General features: G+C 37.7%; 2 protein-coding genes across 5 annotated transcripts; both read right to left on the bottom strand.

The window, feature by feature from the left end:
- Nucleotides 1-523: 523 nt before the first annotated feature.
- LOC145237613 (uncharacterized) lies at nt 524-4846 on the bottom strand. Its single transcript, XM_080100548.1, has 6 exons — nt 4544-4846; nt 3805-3882; nt 3238-3441; nt 2812-2880; nt 856-930; nt 524-783 (listed from the first exon to the last, which is right to left on the bottom strand). The coding sequence occupies exons 3-6, from the start codon at nt 3390-3392 to the stop codon at nt 702-704; spliced, it is 381 nt and encodes a 126-aa protein (XP_079956674.1). The 5' UTR covers nt 3393-3441; nt 3805-3882; nt 4544-4846; the 3' UTR covers nt 524-701.
- A 161-nt stretch (nt 4847-5007) lies between these two features.
- LOC145237611 (uncharacterized) lies at nt 5008-10961 on the bottom strand. 4 transcript variants are annotated; one of them, XM_080100542.1, is made up of 6 exons: nt 8905-10961; nt 8766-8843; nt 7367-7579; nt 6936-7004; nt 6520-6594; nt 5008-6447 (listed from the first exon to the last, which is right to left on the bottom strand). In XM_080100542.1, exons 1-6 carry the CDS (start codon nt 9012-9014, stop codon nt 6366-6368), a joined length of 627 nt encoding a protein of 208 aa, XP_079956668.1. In that variant the 5' UTR covers nt 9015-10961; the 3' UTR covers nt 5008-6365. The 4 variants fall into 4 exon arrangements, with proteins under 4 accessions (XP_079956668.1, XP_079956669.1, XP_079956671.1 ...); XM_080100543.1 differs by having other exon boundaries at nt 7376-7579; XM_080100545.1 differs by having other exon boundaries at nt 8766-8834.
- Between the last annotated feature and the right edge of the window lie 38 nt (nt 10962-10999).

Genomic DNA, 10999 nt, shown 5'->3' with positions numbered 1-10999 from the left:
GGGTAAACAATGCGAAAACAGGCATCATTAGCGTCACAATTTAGATGGTGACGTTATAAACAGTAAAGTCTGATCCCTAGACTGTTCTACGTAACAAGCTAGAAATTAAATTGGCCATCAGGCACTATTAATAAGGATTTACGATGTGGCCGTCACAGTGGAAAGGTTGTGCACCTCCTGTGCTACGTTCAGGAAATTTAGCATACAAAAGTGTGTAAACCTAAGAAGTTGATTTAATGGCTGGCTTGTTGCTGCATTCTTTCAGCGATTTGGACATGTGGTGTGGTGTTGACTTGTTCTCAATTTTTTTTTATTCGCAATCCTTTACTCCAGGGCTTTTAAAAGTAAAATTTCAGAAAGTACATTGTTCAACCTTAACACTGACCTCAGCTGTATTCTCTTCGTATACCTTTCTTCAGTCGTATACCCTATTTTTAATGTGGTATACACTTCGGTATACAGTATACCCGGTTGAAGAGCACTGGTATAAGCTATGTCTAAATGAGAACTTTTCAAGAAAAGGTAGTATGTTGCTTTCATACATGACGGAACAAATCAATGTAACACACAACCAAAAATTGGAAGCAGCCAGATAATTCGTTATTTGGTTTTCGAGACTCGGTATAAAATAGAGTCAAAAGGCGCATAATTTATCAACCATCCTTGGTGTTAGAATGTTGGAAGCGTAATCTCAAATCAGATCAAGTAAAAAACATGACAGAATGTTGTTGCAACGAGGACAGTTGATTTGTTAGCACCTCGAGTACTTGGTTACCCTGAAGCCTGTTAAAGAAAATTTAGAAATATGATACACAACAAACGAAAAAGCCATCATTCTTGTAAACTTGTACAGACCTTATTTTTCGTTCCTCCCACTTTCGGTTTGGCTGATCTGACTCCGTGAATGGCAGCATGTTTGGCACGGTACTCCTGCAAGTGTTTTAGACACCAGTTAAATAGACTCTTCAAAATCTGCATTTGGAGTTCGTGCAATAGCGTATGTCAACTCGTGCAACAATTCACGAAAAGGTATACTTCAAATCACGGCGATCCAAATGTTAAGTGTAAATTAGCAGCGACGGACAATTTCACATTTCCTTTTGAATCCAGTGTAGCGGTGTCACGAAGACATTCGTCAAACTAGAAAGGTGGCTTTCTGATATACTTCCATTTTATGTATTCTATATCCTATATTATCAATTTACTATACACATCATCCAATCTACACATATGATTGTTTTTGTAAACAAAAACGAATGGGTCTCCACATCCGTGTTTGTGCGGGTTTAAGGTAAACAAATGTTGCAGTGATTTTTAGATTCTTAAGGACAAATTTTTAGAAACCATTAACCCAACAAAAAAAAAATTGATTTTTTAATCTCTTGCTTTGACCCAGATATTGTCGTCTAAGTTCAGGTTTTAAACACATTTTTTTTCTAAAAAGCTGTAACAGTTGTTACAGACACTTTAAATTAAAAAGCGATTTGCTACAAGTGTATACATAACAAATTATTTTTCTTTTAACTTTGTTTCGCAAAACGAGTACCATTGACCTGTAGTAACCTCTCAGGGTGCACACGCCAAACGACTGTTTGACCTTTTGAAACCGTTTTCAATAGCACGCCGTCCTTAGTGTTCAACAATACCGTTTAGCCTAATTTATACATGCCTTAAGTATTGATTCCTAAATTGATTGTCAAAAAACGCTACGTTATGACGAAAGAAAGTTCTGAACTGTGTTTGTAATACCTACAAGTTGACCTTTAGTAACCCGTGGTCATGCGGCGGCCAAGCTGACAACGAGCATTTAAAAAAAACATTTATCTTGCAAAAAAGTCAAGTTTATTTTTTCATCTTTATTTTGATTAACAAAGTTTTGCTAGACATATACGAAACCGAAGCACGCTTATTAGGTTTAAATCACGTCATAGGTGTGAAACCTTTGCCAAAACTGAAAATGTGAGTGATAACTTAATAAAACGAAATAGCATTGCTGTGCAAAACAGTTGATTTCTAATCACCGAAACGACGTGTCGTGAAACGTCTGTCCGACGTCAAGCTGAGCCCTCCCGCTCTGCCGTCTTAATCCTAAACCAGTGAGTTACTCTCTTGGAACTTCTGCCTACAGTGTCTTTCTTGACCAAACGAGCGTTAGACACATTTACGTTTCGGGGGCCTGTGGGTAAACCGCTGAGTCATTTGGGGTCAAACTTCTGGAGGATCAAGTTTGGATTAATAACTAACATATGTCCAAATTTGAAGCACTCTTTCTTTATCAAACGAGCGTTACAGACCAGCGTTAGACAGAAAAAAAAAAAAAATACGGACAAAAACAATTTGTGCCCCCTTCAAGGAAGGGGACCCATAATAACCACTTCTTGCTGCCTTACAATATTCGTATTTACGAAACGTCAAGGTATAAATATATGCAACAAAATGCCGTAGGCTACTCAGTTATCTAAAGCAGTGGTCGGCAACCGCCGGTCCGCGGCCCGGTACCGGTCCGCGAGAAGTTCGTTACCGGGCCGTACCATTTTTCTTGTTAAATGCTATAAAACATTTTGCCCAATAATCCCAGGGATGATAAACTAATTTAAGCGTTTTTATTGGTAAATATTTGTAGATTTTTGAAGACCGGTCCGCGATAAAATTTTAGTTTCAGAAATGGTCCGCAGTGCCAAAAAGGTTGCCGACCCCTGATCTAAAGGTTTCGTAAACTGCTATAGTCGGCGACCTAACAAATTCTATCAGCAGCTCCTGTTTGGGAGTAAGAACTAAGAAGCACTGTTTAAAGTGAAGGTTTAAACTTACTGTTTGACAATCTGAGGTTCAGTCATTCTTTCCTCCCTCATATCTGGTCCGCATTTATCATTTTCGCCTCTAAAATTTAAGAAATTTAACATAAAACGTTACCTGCAGGAAAGCTAGAAATATGATGAATTAAACAGTCATAAAGATAAAAAGTGTATTATACCATTTAGCATTTTTTTTTTTGAAAAAAAAAGATAAATTAAAGTGTATTATATCATTTCGAACTAAGTTATTTTTTAAAAAAACACGTTAAATATATGACACAAGATTGTGTCTAAAACCAGATCCTAATTGTTTTATTCATTAAAACTAGTTTACCATGCGCTATCATGGTTTAGTTCTACCGGGTATTTTGCTGTCGTGGCATAATTACAGATGTTTTAAGCATGCCAATCAGAAACTTTTTAGCAGAGTGACCTTACGCACTTGCTTTTACTCCCTAAACATTCCTTGTGCGTTGATAAGCAGGAATCTTGGAGGTGGCGAGGTCTTAAAGACATTCTTAAATCCATTGGCTGTATCTCTCTCAAAGGGCGTGCAGTCGGCGACTCAACCGCAGTGTTCACGCGTTCATTCGACATAATCGGCTCGACACAGTCGCATTTTCCTTTATTTCCAAATGCTCTTTTGCTTTGAAATTCACAAATTATACCTTTTTGAGACATATTTTAAATATTAAGACTTAGGTTATATTCAGTGGTGGGATTCAGCCAATTCGCACCGGTTCTGTAGAACCGTATCACGGATTTTTTTGCGATCAGCGAACCGGTTAATATTACTGGTTACTGTCTATGGACTTTTGTAAAAGAACCAGCTGACAAAAAATTGAATTCCACCACTGGTTATATTGCATTAAAAGCTAGTTCGCCTGACGGTGCCAGCATTGCCATTTTAAACGTTGTAATGCTTTACACAGAAATGTTGGCTATTTTCTTTCTTGGTAAGCAATTAAACACACTAAATATAATATACAACTTCTTTCAGGTTACTTACTTTTTGCGAGACCTTTTTTCATGATAAAGCCTGCAAGAAACTGCCCGGTGACGTTTAAGGTTGTATCCTCTGGTGAAACTGTTTCGTAATAAAGAGTAAGTAATTTAATCAAAAAACAAAACAAACCTTATATCTAACCTCGCGCCACAATCACAATAAACCAAAAGACCACAACACTTTATGTGCTTTTCAAACTTGTCCGACTTCCAAAACTTTGCCGTACATATACGGCAGATATATCGTGTCATGCTGCTATAAGCGTATCATTCCAGCAAAACTAATGTGATGTGACTTTCAAGCCTCTACCCTCCTTGTGGAGTAGTGTATATGCTCGGCAGCGTGTTTAGTGCGTAGTTCAACCACCGCGCTCTTGTCACAGCGTGATTTATCTCGCTTTTCACTTATCTCATTGAACCATATGTTTCGGGAGGGGGAGCAACAGGTTTGTAACATGAAGCGCTATGTGGAGGAGTGAGCGTTGTGTTTTAACTTCTTGCCGTTTTATCCGCAAAGTGGACTTGCCAAAAGCAATAAGTTTCCAACATTACCGGGACTTAATATAACATGTGAATTAAACAATGCATATTTGGCAATTACCAAGCCATATGGAATCTGTGAACATTTAAACTACTACACAGCAAAACAATAATGTTAAATTTCACATTTTTATTATATTTTAAAATCGTTTAGGACTGTAGTGCTAGATTTGTATGCATCTAAAATGCGACGCAAATCTCACCTAGCCGGTGTTTACATGATGTTGACAAACAGTTCGTCTCTCTTCAGTCTCTGTTTTTCTTCCGAGAACTGTATCGTGATCTCGGGGAAAATGCTTGTTACTTTGTTTCTATAATTCAGGAAGCAGGGGATGCCGGATTCTTCCCGATTAACACGGCCAATTCTTCTAACAACCAACGTTTGAGTTGAGTTGATTTCACGCTCTTTCTGATAAATTAGGTAAAGCACCAGTCGAAACTATTTGTCTTTACATTGTTTGCAATTTTTATGATTGATTATTTGGGTATTTTAAGGTGTTTGTCGATAGCTGAAATTCGTGTCGAATTAGGTTGTTTTTTTCCTGTCACTTGAAGCTATCAAACGCCTCGTTGAACCTCACAATTTACTGTGTTGTTGAGTAGCAGCTCTAGCTTCGATCATACAACTTCGACCGGAATCAATAACGGCAAATAGAACAAGATGAAGTAGAATGAATAACCAGTTATTGCCAATTTACAAAAAAAGGTAATAAGAATATCAACACCTTTCCACAAATTTTCCAAGCAGTCGGTACGGTATAGGTTATCACACACAGAAATACAAATTGCGGCATTACCGGCTTCAAAACGGATAAAACACAGCAAATGGTTATCCTTTCAACGAAGTGGTAGGAATTTTGGGTGTTAGGGAACTGTTCTTAATCACCATTCATCGCTTATCACGAGACGGGTATAGCGGCGTGAGAAAAGGCATGTAGCAGTGCTTTTTCTGGTATTTTGACAAGCCAGATTTATACCACGCAACTGTCAACTCTACGACACACATGCAAGATCACGCAATTTAAGAAATGTACTTGATTGGTCTTAACGTCATTAAACTCGCTAAAGCGTATCGATCAGTAATTTTGAAAAACTATACAGTTAAACCAGATGTGCTGTTTTTTATAATTTGGTCGAAACTTCCCTTGTTTCTAGACATTGAATATTTCGGTGTGTCATAAACCTGAACCTTTTATAGTTGCAAAAACATGCAATTTATTCTTAAAACATCTATATCAGAAGAAGTAAGGGGTAGGTCAGAATCAGCCTAAAGTTTTGGGCGAACAATCAGTTTTGGTCCAAACTTATTCAAGTGGGTTTCGGTTCATCACTGAAAAAAATTATTAGAAAGTTTTTCCATTTTTAAAACATAAGATAATGCTGTCTTGATATGTAAACAATACCCATCTTAAAAACGAATTTTACTCAGAACTCTAGATTTTATTTTGGTTTGACCGGTCAAAACCAGTTTGAAACTGGAATATCCTGGCGAAAACCCACCGAAAACCCGATTTTTCTTTAAGATTTTGACCCACAAAAATCGAAAAAACGGCCCTGTTTTTTTCGAAAACTGGGTCAAAATTTGGGATTTCCAGTTCCGGTTGAAACCGGTTTGAAGGTTTGGTAGGAGGTAGAAACCGACTGAAACCAGTTTGAAACTGGAATATTTCGGAGAAAACCCACAGAAAATCCAGCGATTTTTTTTCAATTTTTGACCCAAGAAAACCAAGAAGAGAAAGGGCTGTAATTTCTTGAGTTTTGCGATTTCTTGAGTTTTGCGATTTTCTAGTTGAGAATTTCAAGAAGAGGCAAATATTAAGAATTTTTCATAGGCAATATGTTGCTTTCACATATGACAGAACAAATCAATAGGTATCAATGTAACACACAACAAAAATTGGAAGCAGTCAGATAATTCGTTATTTGGTTTTCTACACTCGTTACAAAAATAGAGAGAGTCTGAAAGCGCATAACAAATCAATCATTATGGATGTTAGCATATTGGGAGCGTAATCTCAAATCAGGTCAAGTAAAAAACATGACAGAATGTTGTTGCAACGAGGACAGTTGATTTGTTAGCACCTCGAGTACTTGATTACCCTGAAGCCTGTTAAAGAAAATTTAGAAATATCATACACAACAAACGAAAAAGCCATCATTCGGGTAAACTTGTACAAACCTTACTTTTCGTTCCTCACACCATTGGTTTGCCTGATCTGACTCCGTTGATGGCAGCATGTTTGGCACGGTAGTCCTGCAAGTGTTTCGGACGCCAGTTAAACTGATGGTTTAAAACATGGTTTTGGAATTTGTACAATAGCGTATGACAACTCGTGCAACAATTCACGAAAAAGTGATTTCAAATCACGCCGACCCAAATGTTAAGCGTAAATTAGCAGCGTTCCATAATTTCACATCTCTTTTTCTTGTGTAGCGGTTTGAAGACATTGGTGAAATTACAATTTCTTGCCGCCATACAGAATCCGTATTTTAAACCTAAAGGTGATATACAACAAAATGGCGTACCCATTCAGTTATCTAAAGGTCCCTGTTTGGGGTTAAGAACCACTGTTTAAATTGAAGGTTTAAACTTACTGTTTGACAACCTGAGGTTCAGTCAGCCTTTCCTCCCTCATATCTGATCCGCGTTTATCACTGACGTCTCTAAAGTTTAAGAAATTAAACAGTAAACGTTACCTGCAGGAAAGCGTTAGAAACATGATGAGTTAAAAAGTCATAAAGATAAATTCAAGTGTATTATATCATTAAGAACTTGGTTTTTTTAACACGTAAATATATGACACAAGAGGATAGCTAAAACCAGATCTTAATTTTTTTTACAAACCCCCCAATTAGACGTGATCCATTGTTTTAAGGGTGGAGTCCCGCATTAAGTATATTTTTATTTATTAAAACGGCTTTACCATGCGATATCATGGTTTAGTACTACCGGGTATTTTGTTGTCGCGATACTTAGATGTTTTATGCATGCAAATTAAACACTTTTTTAAAGTAGCAAAGTGTACCTTACGCACTTGCTTTTACTCCCTAAACATTCCTTGTGCGTTGATAAGCAAGAATTTGGGAGCTGGCGAGGTCTTACAGACATTCTTAAATCTAGTGGCTGTGTCTCTCTCAAAGGGTGTGCAGTCGGCGACTCAACTGTGGTGTTCAATCGTTCATTAGACACAATCGGGTCGACACTGCCGCATTTTTCTTTAATTCCAACTGTTCTTTTGCTATAAAATACACAAATTATGCCTTTTTAAGCCATAATTCAAATATTAGGAATTAGGCTATATTCGGTGGTGGGATTCAGCCGGTTTGCACCGGTTCTGTAGAACCGTCTCACAAAATTTTACGAGATCAGCAAACCGGTTAGCATTGCTGGTTACTGTCAATGGACTTTTTGTAACTGTCACATCGCCATTGTACATAATATTATGTTTTCTATGTTTTCCGCCAGTAGCCTTAACTCACTTGTATGGCGCAATGTTGTGCAACCTGGTGACATTATCTGTCATACAATCGGTGCTTATGATGTCACAGCCTTGGCATTGTTTTACGGAAGTCACGTCTTGTAAGTGTGGCTGCCTCGTGTTTATTAGCGACTGGATGTTATATAGAGGCAGCGTGCTTTATAAATTGACCGGTTATGTTTTGTTTCTTCGGTAACGGATGGGAAATTTGTGCTAACTGAACTGTTGTTGGTCGTCCAATGTGTAATTGTGCATTTCTGGACTATTGATTCCACCGTCGCCAGTCAACGTGCTGTTGCTGTAAATAACTGAATTATTCCGGTAAGCCTTGTTGCCTAAAGTCTCGCAATCTGTAACTAATGTGGTTTGGTGATGTTTATTGAATTTGATGCTGTATTTGCAGAACCTAAAATCTACTGATCGCTTTGAATGTTACTGTGACTCTGGTCCTATAATAATACGGTAAGAGTCAAATTTACTGATAATTTCTAAAATAGCACGTATTTGCAGAAACCGCATTTGCCCTTTTGCTCGTCTTGCTGCTGAACCCTTGAGCGCCATCTCTGTCCTTAATTGCCTTAATAAAGAATTCGTTATTTTGGCTCTTGGTGCCTTGAAGCGCGAGGAAAGGCGCGTTGAGAACCGTTCTAGGAATTTAAGCGATCACCCCTGCTGTGCTGTCTGGGCGCATAGAGTCACGCCCTCTACTAATTAAAAGGCAGCGCAACAGTAACAGAACTAGCTGAGAAATGTGACTTTTGTGATAGAATCGGCTGACAAAAAAATTTTAATTCCACCGCTAGTTATATTGCATGAAAAGTTATTTTACCTGACGATGCAGTGCTCTTTGAAACGTTGTAATGCTTTAGAAATGGTGGCTATTTTCTTGCTCAGTTAGCAATTAAACAAACTAAATATAATATATGACTTCTTTCAGAGTACTTACATTTTGCGAGACCTTTTTTCATGATAAAGCCTGCAAGTACTTGCCCTGTGCCTCTTAAGGTTGCATCCCCTGGTGAAACTGTTACATATTAAAGAGTAAGTGATTCAAACAAAAATACAAAACAAACCTTGTATCTTACCTGGCGCCACACTTGCAATAAACCAAACGACCACAACATTGTATGTGCTTTTCAAACTTGTCCGACTTCCAAAACTTTGCTGTACATATACGGCAGATATATCGTGCCATAGTGCTAACAAAACTAATGTGTCTACCAAGCCTCTTCGCCTCTTTGTGGAGTAGCCTATATGCTCGGCAGCGTGTTCATTGCATCGTTCTACAACCACGCTCTTGTCACAGAGTGATTTTCTCTTTCTCTTACATATCTCAATCTCATTGAACCTTGTGTTTCGGGAGCGGGAGTAACCGGTTTGTAACATAATGCGTTATGTGGAGGAGGAGGCGCTCACTCAACACGTGTTTCACTTCTAGCTGTTTTATCCTCCAAGTGGGCTTGCCAACAGCAATAAGTTTTTAAAATCAACTGGACTTTGTTAACTGGACTATACTTTATTAGGTTGGAATTAAACAATTTGTTAGGAAAAAGCATCAGTAAATCTATGGGCTTTTAAACTACAACGCAACAAAATAATAATGTTAGAGCGTTACTTTTTTAATTCAATAAAGTTTTGTTGTGAAAGACGGCAGTGTTAAATTTGTCTAAACCGCTACGCAATACTCGTCGGATATGACCTAAATCGACAATTCGTCTGTCTCTGTTTTCTTATCTGACAAGTGCTTTACCTGTCTCCCACCTCGGAGAAGGAAAATCTACTTTGTTTCTGGAAAAACAAGTAGCGTAGAATGTGCTGCACAAAGCCTGTCGCCGGAATATTCTCCGTTAACACATGGTCTCCTTCTTCTGACTACCAACGATTAAGTTGATTGCAGGCTATTTTTGATAAATTAGGAAAACACCAAAGTCAAAACTATTTGTCTTTAAATTTTTGGAAAGTTTTTTTGATCGATTGGGCATTTTAAGGTGATCACATATAGATGAAATTCGTACTGATTTAGCTTGTTTTATCCTGCCACTTTAGAGCTATAGACTGCTCGTTTATTCTTACAGATCTGGAACCTAGCACACCTCGTTAACGTTTTCGTCTGTATTCTTGAGTAGCAACTGAAACTTCGAACACACCGTTGTCACTGGAATCAATAAAGGCAAATATAACAAGATAAAAAAGAAGAAATTAACCAGTATTGTCATTTTTACCTAATTAAGTCATGAAAATATCATCATTCCATAAAATGTCCAGAGCAGCCGCTACTTTGTAGTTTAAATCAAACACAGAAATACAACTGGCGGCAATCAAAACGGAAAAAATAGGCCTACCACGAAGCGGTCGGAATTTTGAATGACAGGAAAGAGGAAACTGTTCTCTAATTCATTTATCGCTTATACACGGGACGAATACAGCGGCGTGAGAAAGGCATGTGTGTTTTTCTACACCTAGAAACTAAAATATGATCAATGCGTTTTTACGAGATTATATGATCAATGCGTTTTTATTTACAGTTACGAATATGTTAGTAATTGTTCAATTGCTCAATGCAAACATTTCATGGCAATTTTGCTATTTTTTGTGTAGCAGTAGGCCTACAAATGCTGTTGGCACGATTTTCCATGTTCCTATTGGATTAATACCATAATCGAGAACATCATACCACCAAACCCTATTGGCCTACTTTGTGAACCCGCTAGTTTATCTCCACACGCAGCCTAATCCGTTACACACATAACTTTAAATAACAAGAATAAGCTATTTAGGAAATGCACCCGATTGGTCGTGACGTCATTAAACTCGCTGAAGCGTATCGATCAGTAATTCTGCAAAACCAAACAGTTTAACCAGATGTGCAGTTTTTTTTTAAATTTGGTCGAAACTTGCCGTATGTCTAAACATCAAAAGAGTTTTCGAGTGTCATAAACCTTTATAGTTGCAAAACCATGCAATTTATTTTTGAAACATTTATCAGAACAAGTCAGGGATTAGGCCGGAATCAACCTAAGTTTTTTAAGTTTTTTGGCAAATATTCAGTTTCGGCCCAAAGCATTCAAGTGGGTTTCGGTACTTTACTGATGAAAATAGTTTTTATCAGAAAGTTATTCTTTTAGTGAAACACAAGATATTGCTGCCTAGGTACGTTAGCAATACCCTATCTTAAAAAAA

Source organism: Phallusia mammillata, chromosome 7 (genome assembly GCF_965637545.1).
Source record: "Phallusia mammillata chromosome 7, kaPhaMamm4.hap1.1, whole genome shotgun sequence".
Classification (NCBI taxonomy): domain Eukaryota; kingdom Metazoa; phylum Chordata; class Ascidiacea; order Phlebobranchia; family Ascidiidae; genus Phallusia; species Phallusia mammillata.
The sequence above is the reverse complement of the archived record's forward strand: the minus strand, read 5'-3'. Positions and strand labels throughout refer to the sequence as shown.

Coding starts and splice junctions, on each gene's coding strand:
- LOC145237613 (XM_080100548.1), bottom strand. CDS start 3,392: ATGTCGAATGAACGCGTGAACACTGCGGTTGAGTCGCCGACTGCACGC. Junction 2,881..3,237: donor TGTTTAGGGAGTAAAAGCAA/GTGCGTAAGGTC, acceptor CTTAAATTTTAG/AGGCGAAAATGATAAATGCG. Junction 784..855: donor TGGGAGGAACGAAAAATAAG/GTCTGTACAAGT, acceptor TTTCTTTAACAG/GCTTCAGGGTAACCAAGTAC.
- LOC145237611 (XM_080100542.1), bottom strand. CDS start 9,014: ATGGCACGATATATCTGCCGTATATGTACAGCAAAGTTTTGGAAGTCG. Junction 7,005..7,366: donor AGTAAAAGCAAGTGCGTAAG/GTACACTTTGCT, acceptor CTTAAACTTTAG/AGACGTCAGTGATAAACGCG. Junction 6,595..6,935: donor GAACCTCAGGTTGTCAAACA/GTAAGTTTAAAC, acceptor AAACACTTGCAG/GACTACCGTGCCAAACATGC.